This window comes from Mastigoproctus giganteus, chromosome 2 (assembly GCF_048544385.1).
Source record: "Mastigoproctus giganteus isolate SK-2022 chromosome 2, ASM4854438v1, whole genome shotgun sequence".
Lineage (NCBI taxonomy): Eukaryota > Metazoa > Arthropoda > Arachnida > Uropygi > Thelyphonidae > Mastigoproctus > Mastigoproctus giganteus.
This window is the reverse complement of record NC_143576.1, coordinates 255,655,584-255,673,990: the sequence shown is the minus strand read 5'-3', so window position 1 is coordinate 255,673,990 and position 18,407 is coordinate 255,655,584. Positions and strand designations below refer to the sequence as shown.

The 18,407-nt window shown below is 38.1% G+C and overlaps 1 protein-coding gene across 2 annotated transcripts in view; it reads left to right on the top strand.

Moving 5' to 3' along the window:
* Positions 1 to 18,407, top strand: part of LOC150090401 (cAMP-dependent protein kinase type II regulatory subunit-like) — a 232,000-nt gene that overhangs the window by 53,424 nt on the left and 160,169 nt on the right. For both annotated transcript variants that reach the window (XM_090369101.1, XM_090369100.1), the window contains exon 3: positions 11,387 to 11,436. In XM_090369101.1, coding sequence (XP_090225227.1) covers positions 11,387 to 11,436 — 50 coding nt within the window. The remainder of the gene's footprint in view (positions 1 to 11,386; positions 11,437 to 18,407) is intronic.

Sequence of the window (18,407 nt, the reverse complement as noted above, 5' to 3'; positions counted from 1 at the left end):
AGGATGCGTTCCACGAAATTACTTCGTTAAACCTAAACTTCGTTTTCAGAGGTAAAAATACTATGGCCAGAATAGGGATACGTTCCTACGTAAAGAAAATGAAAAGCTTTTTTTCGAACAAAGAAAAGTTTTATTAAATAAACAGCCAACTTACATACAAAGTGAAATCACATTTTAAAATATGAGTCTAAAGTTGATTGTTTATGCTTTTTTTCTCTTTCATTTAACAATTGCCTATACAGAGTTATTGCATTTAATACTGATCGCTTACAATAACACTTCTTCCTAAATCAGGATCATTTTCACTAAAAAAATTTTAAATGTTTTCAATGTCATTTAAGCACCTTCTTAAATCTTTGGTTGTTAACACTTTTTTGGCAGGAACTTCTTTAACTTAGTCTTCATTTTCTTTGTCTTCGTTGCTAACAATGTTTTCTAAATCTTCCACTGAAAAACCATCATCTTCTGCATTCAGTAAATTTCTAACATCCTCTTCATCGACATTTTCGAAACCTATTGATTGAGCCATCTGGATAACTTAATTTCTAATTTCTTGGATTTTATTTTCTTCTTCTAGTACAACTTCCGGCCATATTTTTCACCAAACTCCATTTAAGCATTTCTTAGTGACTTCTTTCCAAGACTATCAATGTTTTCAATTGTGTTTTTAATGGTGTAGTTTTTCCAAAAAGTTTTAACTGTCATTTCCTCTTTATCCTCTAGTTCAATTGAATTGCTTAATGTTCGACGCAGATAATAAGCTTTAAATGATGCTATTACTCCCTGATCTAATGGTTGAATCAGGGAAGTTGTGTTTGCTGGAAGAAACACAACTTTCACAGCAATGCATGTGACCAATGTGTTAAGATCAGTAGGATGTTCCAGAGCATTGTCTAACAACAAAAAAGCTTTTTCTTCAAAGTTGTTTTTTTGACAGTACCATTTTACTTCAGGACAAAAGTGGTTAACAAACCAATCGGTAAATAACTCCTTGGTAACCCACGCTTTTCTATTTGCTTTCCATATTACAGGTAAATTCATTTTTATGTTACCTTTTAATGCCCTCGGATTTTCTGAATGGTAAACTAATAACAATTTTAATTTATAATCGCCAGAGGCATTTGATCCAAAGAGTATTTTGTTTGTTTTTGTTTGTTTTGTTATTTGGTTTTTAGGAGCATTAGCAACTAAGGCCATATTGCTCCGGGGATATGTGGTGGTCATTCCCTTACCTTTCCGCATCCTCCGTATTTGGTGGTCACGGGCTCGAACCCCTGTCTAATCATGTTATTGTTTGTTTGTTTGTTATTTGGTTTTTAGGAGCATTAGCAACTAAGGCCATATTGCTTCGGGGATATGTGGTGGTCATTCCCTGACCTTTCCGCATCCTCAGTATTTGGTGGTCACGGGCTCGAACCCCGGTCTAATCAAGAAGCGTGTGCTACACACTGCTGCTCCTGCCCACCTGGCTACGGAGGCGCCTCCAAAGAGTAACGTTAAACAGTCTTTGGCTGCTTTGAACCCAGCAGCTGATTTTTCTTCAATAGAAATGAAGCTTTTTGATGGTAGCCGTTTCCAGAACAAACTGCATTCGTCAACATTGAACACCCAATTTGGTGGAAAATTTTCACATTCAGCTATTTCCTTTAGTTTTTCTGGAAACTTATTTGCAGCTTCAGCATCTGCACTTGCAGCTTCTCCTGTTAATTTTACACTGTGAATCCTGGCCCGTTTTTTAAATTTCTCGAGAAGCCCCAAAAGTTTATATAATTTCTTCAGTTTGTTTAGATTTCAGGTGATTAAACAAAAATAATGCTTTTTCTTGAATCACCACTTGACTTAAAGGCATCTGATGTTGTGACATATCATCTATCCACAGACTTAACATTTTTTCCATTTTTTTCTAAAATTGGACACCTTAAGTGAGTTAATTTTGCCGCTGTAACATCTGTACAATTCTGAGCAGACTGTTTTATTTTTTCTGATTGACTTAGTATGGTTGTTAAAGTTGATTGCGCTAATCCTAAAGAATGTGCCACATCGGATTTTCTTTCGCTGCTTTCAACACATCGTATGATATTTAGTTTAGTTTCCAAAGAAATTGCTTTTCTTTTCTTTGATTCTGACATTTTAACTAAAAAAAAAATATTTCTATTAAAATTTACAAAATCTATATTATGTAATGCTATCAAAGAACCTATGTCAATTATTGCAATGCGCCACACTGAAACAATGTCAATCATGTATTGCAATGCACCACACTGAAACACACCCTATGAAGTGTAAACAACGACTAAATTAGGCAAATGAATATGCAAAACTGATATAACAGACACACTCACAGCTCCGGAGTACGTAACGAGTCGCCGTCAGTCACCAATTGGACGATTGTCGGGCGCTGACCTTAAATTGGAATATTTTTTATGTTAAATGGGGCTTGAAATTGCGGACTTTGTTATATCGAAGCTTCGTTATCAGAGGTAACGTTAACCGAGGTATGACTGTATAACAAATAATTCATATTCTAATAAAAATAAATTAATACATAAGCCAAATTATTAACAACAAATTATTCAAATGCCTATGTAGATTAAAAAATTGTCTGCAATTAAGTCATAAAGGAAGTTGGACAAGCTAAGGCAAATTTTGAGAAGTCTCTGGCAAAGAACGCAAAAAAAAGCAGCAGACTTCTTTACTTATATAAAAAGTAGAAGGAAGGGGTTGAATTTCATTATCATTATTGGCCATATGGTGCAAGGAAGCCTGAGGCTTTTGCTGCTCCAGGCAAAAAAAAAAAAATTCTGTGTTACTCTGAGAGAGAGAGAGAGGAAGGAAGGAAGGAAGGAAGGAAGGAAATGCTATAGGCCTAATGACTCTGATGAGTATAATAAGGAACTGTACAGGGAAATAGAGTGGGCCAGTAAATCAGAGAGTCTTATAATGGGAGATTTTAATTTCCCAGATATTGACTGGAATTTGGGGGCTGGTTACTCACACACTAGCAGGGCTTTTGTGGATTTATTGGATGATTGTTTTCTACATCAGCATGTTCGGGAGGCAACTAGAGGGAGTAATACTCTTGATTTGATTATCAGCAGTGATTCTTCATGCATTAAGAATCTGCAGATAAATGAACCACTAGGTGGCAGCGATCACAGTGTGCTGAAGTGGGATTTACTCAAAGAGGTAACTACCATTAGGGGTAAAGGGAAGGGTTATTGCTTCCGTAAAGGCGACTACGATGGACTGAGACAGTATTTAAATTCTATACAGTGGGACCAACTGATGATGTTACCAACAGCAAATTCAAAATGGGAAGCATTCAAAGAACTTATCTTGGAAGCTACTAGGCTTTACATACCAACTAAGAAATATTGTTCAAGGTTTAGGCCAAAATGGATGTCAGATGAATTAATGAGGCATATGGCAGAGAAGAAAAATGCATGGGATACATACAAATTAACACATGACACAGAAGCCTATGATAGATACAAGTTGATATGCAACCAAGTTACAAAGGAGGTTAGGCAGGCGAAGGCAGATTATGAGAAATCCTTGGCAAGGGATGCAAAGAAAAACAGCAAAGAGTTCTTTACTTATGTAAACTCTAGAAGGAAGGGGATGAATCAGATTGGTCCACTTGATATTGATGGGTCAACTGTTGATGATCCTGCTCAGGTAGCTAACAAACTAAATGAATATTTTGCATCGACATTCACACATGAGGAGTTTATTCAGCGAGGGGAATGCCAGAGGTGTATTCAACTCTAGCAGTAAGCTACAGAATCTTGAAATAACTGGGAGTAAAGTGGAGGAGAAACTGATAAACACAAGAAAGGCACCCGGGGTGGATGGGATCTATCCAGTTATATTAAAGGAGGCAGCAAAGGAAGTAAGCAAACCCTTAGCCATAATTATGAGTTTCCTTGGACTCAGGGGAGGTACCCATAGACTGGAAATGTGCAAATGTCACCCCAATTCCCAAAGGAGGATCAAAGGCTGACACAAGTAATTATAGACCTGTGAGCTTAACTTCTGTTCCAGGAAAATTAATGGAGGCACTGGTTAAAGAAGCACTGCAGGATCATTTAGACAAGACTTCAGTTATAGCTGAGACACAGCATGGTTTTGTTAAGGGGAAGTCTTGCCTGACCAATTTGATTGGATACTATGATGCAGTCACAAAAGAACTGGATGCAGGGAATAACTTTGATATTATATACTTGGATCTTAGAAAGGCTTTTGATACTGTTGCACATGGAAGACTGCTACACAAATTGGAGCAGTGTGACATTGGAGGCAAAGTGCTGCTATGGATAAAGGGGTGGTTGAGGGGGAGAAGACAGAGAGTGGTAATCAATGAACACTGCTCATCGTGGACTGATGTTATTAGTGGAGTCCCTCAGGGCTCAGTGTTGGGTCCATTATTGTTTTCTGTATTTATAAATGATATTGATGATGGTATATCGGGCTTAATGTCCAAGTTTGCAGACGATACAAAGGTTGGCAGGGTTGTCAAGGACACTACTGACACTATGCTGCTGCAACAGGATCTGGAAAGGTTGAGCAGATGGGCTGAGAGGTGGCAAATGAAGTTTAACATTGACAAATGTAAAGTACTACACATGGGAAACAGCAACCCCAGAGCAACGTATCAACTCTGTGGTACTACACTGACAGTGGTAGAGAATGAAAGGCACTGGGGGGTGGTTGTGCATTCAGATATGAAGTTCTCTGAGCAGTGCAGACGGGCTGCAAGAGTAGCTCATGGAGTATTGTCAATGATATACAGGAATTTTTCCAGCAGGGATAAGGAGGTGATTATTCCATTGTATAAGGCGATGGTCAGGCCACACCTAGAGTACTGTATACAGGTCTGGAGGCCTCATTTCAAGAAGGATGTAGAGCTGCTGGAACGAGTACAGAGAAGGGCAACAAGATTAGTGAATGGAACAAAGGGGTGCTCTTACGAAGAAAGGCTTAAGTTTTGCAAATTACAGTGTCTGGAGACTAGGCACCAGCGAGGTGATCTGATAGAGGTGTATAAAGCCTTGAATGGTTTAAGCATGCTCAATGCTGATGGGATTCTTCCTCTAGCTCAGAAAAATCACCTGAGAGGGCATAAATTCAAATTGAGGAAAGACAGATGTAGGATAGATGTGCGGAAATTTGCCTTTAGCCAGCGGGTGGTTGGTTTGTGGAACAGCCTTCCATCCCTTGTGGTGGAGGTTGATAGCCTAAATAAGTTTAAGGCTCAGCTGGACAGGTATTTTGAACGAACAGAGGGGTGAAGTGGAAGTGGGTTTTTTTTTTTTTTTTTTTTTTTGCTGATGCTGCATAAGCTTGCTTTCTTGCATCAAATGCCTCTACTAATGCTAATGCTAAATCACAAAGAAAGAGAAGAATAATGATATCCAGCTCAGGACCGTGGGTGTCCAAGCCCATACTCACCAGATGTGAGCCACCGGGGTTGGTCCACTAAATATGAACGAATTAATTGTTGATGACCCTGATCAGGTTGCAGACAAACTGAATGGGTATTTTGCATCGATATGCACATATAAGGAATTCTTAGGGATGGGGATGCCAGAAGTGAATCATTCTGTTGAGGAGTTGAATGATTTTTTTGGATATAATGCTGAATATTGAATGATTGAATGATTTTGTGATAACTGAGAAGAAAATGGAGGAGATATTGTCTTAAACTTAATGTAAAAAAGGCACCGAGGTGGATGGTATCTATCGTTATATTGAAAACAGCAAAAGAGGTAAGCACACCTTTAGCCATGATTATGAGAGCATCCCTAGATTTGGGGTAGGTCCAGATTGACTGAAGATGCGCATATGTATCCCTGTTTAAAAAGGGGGTTAAAGGGAGACAAATAATTACAGACCTGTTAGCTTGACTTCTGTTCAAGAAATATGATGGCATCACTGGTTAAAGAAGTAATGCAGGATTTTCTAAACAGGAATGCAGTTATACTGCAGTCACAGCATGGATTTGTTGTGGCAATTTTGTCTGGCCAATTTGATTGGATACTGTGACACAGTAACAAAGGAACTGGATGCAAAAAATTATTTTGACATCATATACTTAGGTTTCAGAAACTTTTTGATAGAGTTGCGCATCAAAGGCTGCTACAAATTGGAGCAGTGTGGCATTAATGACAAGTTACTATGGATAAAGGGTTGGTTGAGTGGGAAAGACAGCATGGTTATCCAATGGGCACTGCTCCTGGACTAATGTTATTAGCAGAGTTCCCCAGGATTTAATGCTAGGCCCATTTTTGTTTTCCATATTTATTAATGAAGGCCTGTCAGTCTATATTGCTAATACTAAGGTTGGCAGGGTAGTTAATGACAGTAATCAAGGTATGCTGTTGCAACAAGATCTAGACAAATTAGGCAGGCAAGTAGGCTGAGAAGTTGTAATCGAAGTTTAATATTGACAAATGCAAGGTACTTCATGTGGGGAGCAGTGATTCCAGATTAACATACCAATAGTGTGGTACTATCTCAGGGCAGTAGAGAATGAAAATACCTTGCAGTAATTGTGCAGTTAGATATGAGGTTTTCTGAGTAGTCCAGGCAGGCAGCCACAGGACAACTCATTGGAGTTTTGTCAATGATATACAAGACTACAAGACTTTTGCCAGCAAAGATAACAAGGTAATTTTCCCATTATATAACACAACGGTTAGTTGTGTTATATAATGGGAAAATTCTACTTGCTGAGACTATACACATGAGGGAGCATAAATTCAAGTTGAGGGCTGGTTGCAGGATAAATGTGTGGGAGTTTGCCTCCAGTGATTTGTTGATTGCTGGAACAGGTTTCCATCTGTTGTTGTGGAAGTGGATGGGTTGAATAAATTCAAGAGAGAACTAGACAAATTCTTAGAGGGTACCGATGGGTGAACTGTTTTTTTTTTTTTTTTTTTTTTGCTTATGCTATAATAAGCTTGTTTTCTTGCATCATTTGCCGTTACTACTGATAATAATAAAAATACAATGTGCTACCAAAAGATATACCAGATGCAAAATGAACATTTGCAGTTTTTTTTTTTTATCTCCTTGAAAAGACACCATATATATTAATCCATCATGCCATATTCCATCTCCCATGATGTTTCTCTGTTGCTTGAATGTCTTGATTAAAACATTCTCCATGCTCTTCACCTACATTATCATGGAAGATAATGTAGGTGAATATTTGCTAATGCTATTGAGGCAGTGTTAAGTAAGTCAGAAAACTGCTACCTTGGGGGGATACACAGACTAATAGATTAACAATAGCTGCTGGAAGAGATGAAAATGATTGTTGTATGAATGAATGAGTGAGCAGTTCTGTTTCATGAAATAAGTAAATACATGGGCTTGTTAGGGTAACTAAAGGTAAGAATAAGTGCATGTATACTTGCATGTACACTAATGCTAAGAGTTTAGTAAATGAATTTAATGAATTTGATGTGCTGGCCAAGACATCAAATGCAGACATTGTTGGGACAGATACATGGTGTCACTCAGTTATAAGAGATGCAAAAATTTAATATGGGGAGTACAATGTATACAGAAAGGACAGACAGGATAGGAGGGAGAAGGGGTTATGCTCTTAATTAAGAAACACATAAAATCTAAGGTAGTGCATCCAGTTGACATGGGTGGCCAGTGCAATGTTGAGTCAGTTTGGTGTGACACAAGAACTGGTAAAGCAAAAGTGAGAGTAGGAATGTGTTATGGTCCTAATGACTCTGATGAGTACAGTGAACAGCTGTACAGAGAAATAGTGGGCTAGTAAATCAGAATGTCTTATGATGGCAGATTTTAACTTTTCAGCTATTCATCAGAACTTGTGGGTTGGTCACTTAGAGATTAACAAGACTTTTGTGGATTTATTGGATGATTGTTTTCTACAGCAACATGTTAGAGAGGCAACCAGAGGAAGTAATACTCATGATCTGATTATGAGCAGTGATTATTCATGCATTAAACATCTGCAGATAAAGGAACCATTAGGTGGCAGTGATCACAGTGTACTGATGTGGAATTTACTTAAAGATGTAACTACTATCAGGAGTAACAGGAAGGGTTTTTGCTTTCGTAAAGGTGACTACAGTGGTCTCAGACAGTTTTTAATTCTATTTAGTGGGACCAGCTGATGATATTACTATCAGCAAATTCTAAAATGGGAAGCAGTGGTCTCAGACAGCTTTTAATTCTATTTAGTGGGACCAGCTGATGATATTACTATCAGCAAATTCTAAAATGGGAAGCATTCAAGAAATTAATCATAAAAGCTACTAGGCTTTTCATAAAAACTAAGAAATACTCTTCAGTATATAGGTCTAAATGGATGTCAGATAAATTGATGAAACTTGAGGCAGAGGAGAAAAGTGCATGGGATGTATATGAATTATCAGGTGATACAGAAGCCTGTGGTAGCTATAAACTATTCTGCAGTCAAGTCACAAAGGATGTCAGGCAAGCAAAGGTATATTGCAAGAAACCTTTGAAGTATGCAAAGAAAAACAGCAAAGACTTCTTTATTTATGTAAACACTAGAAGGAAAGGGATGAATCAGATTGGTCCACTCAATATCGATGGTTTTGCTGTTGATGATCCTGCTGAGGTTGTTGACAAACTGAGTGAGTATTTTGTATCTACATTTACACGTGAGGAATTTACTGGGGAAAAGGATGCTGAAGGTTTATAAAATTCTAACAGGGAAGATAAATGATTTTGTAAATAACATAAGAAAGGCACCTGGGGTGGATGGGATCTATCCAATAATATTAAGGGAGGCAGCGAAGGAAGTAAGCATACCTTTAGCCATAATTATGAAAGCATCTTTTGATTCACAGGAGGTCCCCACGAACTGGAGTAATTGCAGACCTGTTAGTTTTACTTCTGTTCCGGGCAAAATAATGGAGTCAGTGGTAAAAGAAGTATATAGGATCATCTTGACAATGCCGCAATTTCTTCAGACACAGCTTGGGTTAAGGGGAAATCTTGTTTGACCAGTTTGATTGGATACACATAAAAGACTGCTGTACGAATTGCAGCAGTGCGGCATTAAGGGCAAGTTGCTGCTATGAATAAAGGAATGATTGAGTGGGAGAAGACTGAGAGTGGTAATCAATGGACACTACTCTTCACGAACTAATGTTATTAGTGGGATCCCCAGGATTCGGTGTTGGGTCCATTGTTTTTTCTATATTTATCAATGATATTGATGAAGGTATATCAGGCTTAATGGCAGTTGATACAAAGGATGGCAGGGTTTTTATTACTGCAACAGGATCTAGAAAAGTTAGGCAAATGGGCTGAGAAATGGCAATTGAAGTTTAACATTGATAAATGCAAAGTACTTCATATGGGTAGCTGTAACCCCAGAGTAATGTACCATCTGTGTGGTTCTATACTCAAGGTAGTGGAAAATTAAAAAGACCTGGGGGTACTTGTGCAGGCAGATATGAAGTTCTTCGAGCAGTGCAGACAGGTTGCCAGAACAGCTCATAGTGTTTTGCCAATAATATACAGGAATTTTGTTATCAGGGACAAGGATGTGATTATCCTGTTGTATAAGGGAATAGTCAGGCCACATCTTGAGTACTGTATACAGACTGGAGAGCTCATTTTAGGAAGGTTGTAGAGCTGCTGGAACAAGTACTTTGTTCCACTCACCAACAAGATTGGTGAGTGGAACAAAGAGATGCTCTTACGAAAAAAGACTTCAGTTCTGCAAATTGAACAGTCCGTAGACTCTTCACCTGTTATCTGATTGAGATTTTTAATGCTTTGAATGGATTGAGCAAGCTCAGTGCTGATGAGATTCTTCCTCTTGCTCAAACCACACACACAGGAGAGGGCACAAATTCAAATCGATGAAGGTTGGTTGCAGAATAGATGTGCAGAAGTTTGCCTTTAGCCAGTGGCTGGTTGATTACTGGAACAAACTTATATCTGTTGTTGTGGAAGTTGATATTTTATTTTAAATAAATTTAAGAAGAACTAGACAAATTCTTGGAGGGAATGAATAGGTGAAATGGATGGAGTCTTTTTTTTTTTTTTAGCTGATGCTGTATAAGCTTGCTTTGTTGCATCATTTGCTAATGGTAATCTGCTTTACTTGTAACCAGTGAATATATCACCTTTCATTTTCCCATTAGCTTTGGAAACATTAAGGTATCCACTGATGGCACCATTGCTTTGAAAATTTGGTTTTGCTTCTGAAGGCATCAATCATTCTGTATTCCATCATTTGGATATTCAAAGCTTTGAAAATTTGCTTTACTAGCCCTCACTTAATGGAAATTATTTGGTCTAGAACATTGTTAATGGCATTATGTTATGTTGTGTTTACTAGTCTTTAATTCCTTTCTGACAGGCCAATTTTTTCTATTGTATTGTTACTTTATTGCTCACCTCTCCCATGTACAAAGAAAGAAAGGATTAGTAGTGTAATCATCGTGCAGCCCAAGAAAGAATCGTAGTATCCTGAAGTTCCCACAGATATCCTGTTTGTAGTCTTCATGGTTGTTCTCCAACAAACGTCTCATATACAAAGTCTGTTCAAAGCAACAGAGTGCACTGCAGTGAAGCATGCTGTGTTTGGATCTGTTTTATTTTCACATCCATGCAGTGAACTCTTCGCTCATTATATCGTTTATTATTGTCAGCTGATAATGAAGGCATCTTTCCATCTCTGTTGCATTTTAAATGCCAGAGTGCACAAAACAATATGTGTATTAAATTTTGCTTTGAAACTGGGAAAATCAATTTAGACATTTGATATTCTTAAAATAATATATGGGACTCTGCAGTGGGCCAACACACTAGTTTTTCATCTAGCCATCATTTCAAAGAGTAGTGAGGAGTCTGTTGAAATGGATCCAGTCTGGATGCTCCTCAACTTCAGTTGATCATGTAACAGTCCAGATACTTTTTTGAATAGACCTTGTATTCAGTTGTCTTCCTTCATGTGAACTGAAGGAGTCAGTGGAAACGTATCCCATTGTGAAGCAGAACATCTTTCAATCTTCATCTCAAGTTGTCGATGAATATTGCCACTCTGGCACATTGTAGTCAATGCTAATTTCTTCATTGACTATTCATGTTTGAACAGTAGTACAAAGAATCAGCAGTTCTGTTGAAGGATGATGCTTATTTCTGTAAGTAGGTATTTTGCTTTCCAGATCTGTTAATACTGATAACATTGGACTTTTATTATAATTCAGTTATTATTTATCCAAGACAGACGTCTTGTTATGTATCAAAATTGTCGATATATATATGTATATATATTTTAAAACTTTTGATTCAAGTGTTCTAGTATTTCTCTGTATGTTTTAAATAGAATTAATTAATAATAAATTTTTTGTTTTAGTTTTTGCAGAGCAGTATAATCCAGAAGAGGATGAAGAAGAAGAGAAAAAGGTGAAAAAAAAATTTTGCTAAAATTTGTTGGTAGTGAATAAATATATTTTGATGTCTTATTTAATATTGAACAGTAGTAAAATTTAGCAGGTAGATCACAAATTCTGAAAATTCTGCCAAGAAGGCAGAATTTTCGGAATATGTGAATTTTTTTTTGCATAAATTGTTTATATAATTTATTTCTTATTGTAATTTATTATTAATTGTTAAGATAAATCGCATTTTTAATTGAGCAGCTAGTTTATTTAATCTGTAAACCCTACTTCTTGGTGATGTTTGTCCATTTATACCACATCATTACTTCATCCCTTTGTAAATCAGTTATTATTTGTTTATTTATTTATTTATTGTCAAAATGAATTAAAAAGAAGAAAGAAGGAAAAATATTCACCCATTCACAATTGAATTTAATTCTCTGTGTTAACAAACAATATATAAGGTGTGGTCAAAAAGTTCAGGGAGTGACTTTACATTTTGAAATTGTGGTGTTGTAGAAAGATTGACTTTTTGTATCATGTTCAGTGATTCATCTAGACATAGTAATGCATTAATCACCCATTTATTTGCAGTCAATCTGAATTGGAAGTGTTTTATGTGTTTCATCTTTTTAAAATGAGTGATTGTGCTGAACAGCAAATTTGCATGAAATTTTGTTTCAAATTAGGAAAAGTGTAATGGAAACCCACAAAACATTAAAAATAGCCTTTAAAGAAGTTGCTCTGTGTTTTTCAGCAACTTTTCAGTGGTTGACACAGTTTAAAGAGAGTCAGTTGAAGATGATCCTCACTCTGACTACCCTTCCAACTCAAAAACCAGTGATTCAACAGCATTTGAATATCTCTGAACTTTGCTAGTGAAATTAGTATTCCTTACAGGACACATCAGTCAATTTTTACAACAGTCAATTTTTGTGAATTTATTAGAGGATTGTTTTCTACAGCAACATGTTCGAGGGGCAACCAGAGGGAGTAATATCCTTGATCTCATTATCAGCAGTGATTTTTCATGCATTAAGAATTTAAAAACTAGAAGGATTTTTTTTTTTGTAAAGGTGACTACAGCGATATCAGACAGTTTTTAAATTCTATATTAGTTTCGCTACAGTAGTAAATGACCATCAAAGGAAATGTTGAAGCAGCCCTACACATGCTAAAAAACACAATTTTAAAGAATATTTCTAAGCTTGGGAAGACTGATGGAGCAAGTGTGTGTGTACAGAAGAAAAGGTGCTTTTAAGGTGATTAGGTTAGTGAGCCCAACTGTTCACTCAAACTTTTGTAGTAAAATTCTGGAACTTCTTAAATGTACCTCGTACTTAGACATCAAATATTTAGATTTCAGATCAACTTTTTATACTGTTATACATAAAAGACTGCTATGCAAATTGGAGTAGTATGGCGTTAAGGGCAAGTTTCTGCTTTGGATAAAGGGTTGAGTGGGAGAATACAGTGATTATCAATGGGTACTGCTTTTCTTGAGCAGTGGAGAATGTTATTAGCTGAGTCCCCAGGGTTCAGTGCTGGGTCCATCGTTGCTTTTTATATTTATTAATGATATTGATGAAGGCATATCAGGCTTAATGTCTAAGTTTATGGGTGATACAAAGGTTGGAAGTGTGGGTAATGGCAGTAATCAAGGTATGCTACTACATGATCTAGACAAATTAGGCAGGCAAGCTGAGAAGTGGCAGTTGAAGTTTAATATTGAGAAATGCAGGATACTTCATATGGGGAGCAGTAGTCTCAGGTTAATGTTCCAGCTGTTGGTACCACATTGAGGACAGTGGAGAAGGAAAAAGACCTGGGGCTAATTGTACAATCAGACATTAAGCTCTGAGCAGTGCAGACTGGCTGCTAGGACAGCTCGTGGGGTTTTGTCAGTGATATACAGGAATTTTGCTTGCTAGCAGGGATAAGGAGATGATTATAGCATAAGCATTAGTTGAGGCATATGGTTTATAGAGCATCATCCAAAAAAAAAAAAAAATACCCTTCCCATTTCACCCATCTGGTCACTCCAAATGTTTGTCTAGTTCAGCCTTAAATTTAATTAAGCTATCAACATCCACAACAACAGATGAAAGTCTGTTCCAGCAATCAACTACCCACTGGCTAAAGACAAACTTCCACACATCTATTCTATAACTGTCTTTTCTCAATTTGAATCCATGCCCCCTCAGGTTCTTAATCTGAGCAAGTGGAGGGGGGACATAGATTCAAATTGAGGAAAGACAGTTGTAGAATAGATATGTGGAAGTGCCTTTTCTACAGATACTTCCATGGGCACTGTTCTTCCGAATTGGCTTCTATTATTCCCGTTCTCTCTTTCAAAACAGTCCGAACACATGCCACTGCCAGCCAACATCCATTTACTGTCCAACTTCAAACTCATAGAACCAACTTTTCATCTTCCTCATTTATTTATTCAACTGCTATTTTCTGTAACAACCTTCCTTCGTACGTTTTGCCTGAAAATTTCAGTCCACAGCAGTTCATGTCTAATGTCAACAAGTATTAGTAACGGCCGCATGGTGCAAGAAAGCCTATGGCTTATGCTGCACCAGCCAAAAAAAAAAAATCCGAACAAAACAATGATAAAAATAAATAAATAAATAAATAATAATAATTAATAAATAAAAAATAAATAAAAAGGAAATTAAACCTATCATCCTATGCGCTTCCCTTACCCGAAAGTACCATCCAGATGACCTTTGAATTTCCCCAAACTGTAGGCCTCTACCACCCATGAAGGCAACTTATTCCAGTAATTTTTAACTCACTGGCTAAAATAAAACTTCCTGCAGTCCAATCTAAACATTTCCCCCCGTAACTTGAATTTATGTCCCCTAGTTCTAGCATCATTTATAATCTTGAAAATTTTATCCTCATTCATTTTACTGATGCCTCTCAGAGCCTTAAACACCTCAATCAAATCTCCTCTAAGGTGTCTAGTTTCCAAACTCTGCAACCCACATATTCGAAGTCTTTCTTCATAAGGACGCCCTTTTGCCGATCTCACCAGGTGAGTTACCCTTCTTTGCACCCTTTCAAGAAGCTCGATGTCTTTCTTTAGGTGCGGTCTCCATACTTGAACACAGTATTCCAAGTGTGGTCTAACATAAGCCTTATATAATGGGATTATCACGTCCCTATCTCTACTTGCAAATGTTTGATAGATCATCGATAGGACACCATGGGCCTTCCTTGCAACCTGTTTACAATGCTCAGAGAATTTCATGTCTGACCATATCGTAACACCCAAGTCCCTTTCCTCCAGTACTGGGGTTAGTTGAACTCCACCAAGTGAATAAGTTTTTTTGGGATTACTGTTTCCCAGGTGTAATCCTGGGAAACAGCTGTGTGTTAAATCCAGGTGTAATCCTGGGAAACAGCTGTGCTTTAATCCACTTTGTTGGATTAAAGCACAGCTGCCATTTTTCTGACCATTCCTGAAGTCTATCTAGGTCTCTCTGAAGAAGCTCAGCTTGACAGTGATCATTAACTACCCTACCAATTTTAACATCATCTGCAAATTTAGACATCACACCCTCTATCCCTTCATCAATGTCGTTTATGAAAATTAAAAACAACAGTGGTCCTAATACTGATCCTTGGGGAACCCCACTTCTTACATCAACCCAATCTGAGGAATAGCCATTTATCACAACCCTCTGCCTCCTGCCCTGAAGCCATCCTGCTATCCATCTAAGGATTTTCCCAGTGATTCCAACCTGTTCCAGCTTATAAAGCAACCGCTCATGTGGGACTGAGTCAAAAGCTTTGCTGAAATCTAAATAAACAATGTTGAAATTATTCCCTAAATCCAGCTCGTGAGTGACCCTTTTGAAATAGCGAACCAGATTTGTTAAACATGATTTTCCCTTTACAAAACCATGCTGAGTATCCTTGAGAATTTCAATTCGATCCAAATGATCCTGAATTCCACCCTTGATCATTGCCTCCATGATTTTCCCTACTACTGAAGTCAGACTGACAGGTCGATAATTTCCCACTTCACTCTTAGAGCCACCCTTATGTATGGGAGATACATTTGCACTTTTCCAATCCAAGGGAATCTCCCCAGAGTCTAGTGATGCTCGCATAATTAGCATTAGCATTAGCATTAGTAGAGGCATTTGATGCAAGAAAGCAAGCTTATGCAGCATCAGCCAAAAAAAAAAAAAAAAAAAAAAAAAAGTAACATAAATAAATAAAAATAACCACTTCCACTTCACCCCTCTGTTCGTTCGAAATACCTGTCCAGCTGAGCCTTAAACTTATTTAGGCTATCAACTTCCACGACAAGGGATGGAAGTCTGTTCCACCCACCAACCACCCGCTGGCTAAAGGCAAATTTCCGCACATCTATCCTACATCTTTCTTTCCTCAATTTGAATTTATGCCCTCTCAGGTGATTTTTCTGAGCTAGAGGAAGAATCCCATCAGCATTGAGCATGCTCAAACCATTCAAGGCTTTGTACACCTCTATCAGATCACCCCGCTGGTGCCTAGTTTCCAGACACTGTAATTTGCAAAACTTAAGCCTTTCTTCGTAAGAGAACCCCTTTGTCCCATTCACCAATCTAGTTGCCCTTCTCTGTACTCGTTCCAGCAGCTCTACATCCTTCCTGAAATGAGGCCTCCAGGCCTGTATACAGTACTCTAGGTGTGGCCTGACCATTGCCTTATACAAGGGAATAATCACCTCCTTATCCCTGCTAGAAAAATTCCTATATATCATTGACAATACACCATGAGCTACTCTTGCAGCTCGTCTGCACTGCTCAGAGAACTTCATATCTGCCTGCACCACCACCCCCAGGTCCCTTTCATTCTCTACCACTGTCAGTGTAGTACCACAGAGTTGATACGTTGCTCTGGGGTTGCTGTTTCCCATATGTAGTACTTTACATTTGTCAATGTTAAACTTCATTTGCCACCTCGAAGCCCATCTGCTCAACCTTTCCAAATCCTGTTGCAGCAGCATAGTGTCAGTAGTGTCCTTGACAACCCTGCCAACCTTCGTATCGTCTGCAAACTTGGACATTAAGCCTGATATACCATCATCAATATCATTTATAAATACAGAAAACAATAAAGGCCCCAATACTGAACCCTGAGGGACTCCACTAATAACATTAGTCCACGATGAGCAGTGTCCATTGATTACCACTCTCTGTCTTCTCCCCCTCAACCACCCCTTTATCCATAGCAGCAACTTGCCTCCAATGCCACACTGCTCCAATTTGTGCAGCAGTCTTCCATGTGCAACAGTATCAAAAGCCTTTCTAAGATCCAAGTATATAATATCAAAGTTATTCCCTGCATCCAGTTCTTTTGTGACTGCATCATAGTATCCAATCAGATTGGTCAGGCAAGACTTCCCCTTAACAAAACCATGCTGTGTCCTAGCTATAACTGAAGTCTTGTCTAGATGATCCTGCAGTGCTTCTTTCACCAGTGCCTCCATTAATTTTCCGGGAACAGAAGTTAAACTCACAGGTCTATAATTACTTGTGTCAGCCTTTGATCCCCCTTTGTGAATTGGGGTCACATTTGCACATCTCCAGTCAATGGGTACCTCCCCTGAGTCCAAGGAAGCTCTCATAATTATGGCTAAGGGTTTGCTTACCTCCTTTGCTGCCTCCTTTAATATAACTGGATAGATCCCATCCACCCCAGGTGCCTTTCTTGTGTTTATCTTCAACAATTTCTCCTCCACTTTGCTCTCAGTTATTACAAGATTCTCTAGCTTACTGCTAGAGTTGAATACACCTCTGGCATTCCCCTCGCTGAATAACTCCTCATGTGTGAATGTCGATGCAAAATATTCATTTAGTTTGTTAGCTACCCGAGCAGGGTCATCAACAGTTGACCCATCGATCTCAAGTGGACCAATCTGATTCATCCCCTTCCTTCTAGAGTTTACATAAGTAAAGAACTCTTTGCTGTTTTTCTTCGCATCCCTTGCCAAGGATCTCTCGTAATCTGCCTTCGCCTGCCTAACCTCCTTTGTAACTTGGTTACAGATCAACTTGTATCTATCATAGGCATCCGTGTCACTATTTAATTTGTATGTATCCCATGCATTTTTCTTCTCTGCCATATGCCTCATTAGTTCATCTGACAACCATTTAGGCCTAAACCTTGAACAATATTTCTTAGTTGGTATGTAAAGCCTAGTAGCTTCCACAATAAGTTCTTTGAATGCTTCCCATTTTGAATTTGCTGTTGGCAATATCATCAGTTGATCCCACTGTATAGAATTTAAATACTGTCTCAGTCCATTGTAGTCGCCTTTACGAAAGCAATACCCCTTCCCTTTACCCCTAATGGTAGTTACCTCTTTGAGTAACTCCCACTTCAGCACACTGTGATCACTGCCACCAAGTGGTTCATTTATCTGCAGATTCTTAGCCTCAATTAGCCTAATTAGCCTCAATGGTTCAATGCACTCGCTTGCCACCTCTCTTTAGATTATAGGGTATATTCCATCAACTCCAGGAGCCTTACTGGTCTGTAGGCTCGAAAGTTTTTTTCATTAAATAAGCTTGCGAAATTTCAATATCATTAATTACATATTTTTTAACTTCACTCCCACAATTTCCCATTGCCACAAAAGGCTTTTCATTTGTAAATATCGATGCAAAATAACTGTTGAGTTCATCTGGAACGGCAGCTGGTGTATTTATTACTATCCCCTTTCCCTTACGTAAAGGTCCAATCTGGTTTGTCCTGCTCTTCTTGGCATTTATATATGTGAAGAATTCTTTATTCCCCCTCTTTGCTCTGTTTGCTAGTGATTTCTCATAAACTGCCTTTGCCTGTCGAACCTTTTCTGTGGCTCTATTACAGATCACCTTGTAGCTGTTATAGGCTTCAGTACTTTTTATTGCTCTGTAACCTTTCCATGCCACCTTTTTCTGCTCCAGTAATGTGGCAACTTCACTATTCATCCAACTTGGAACCCTT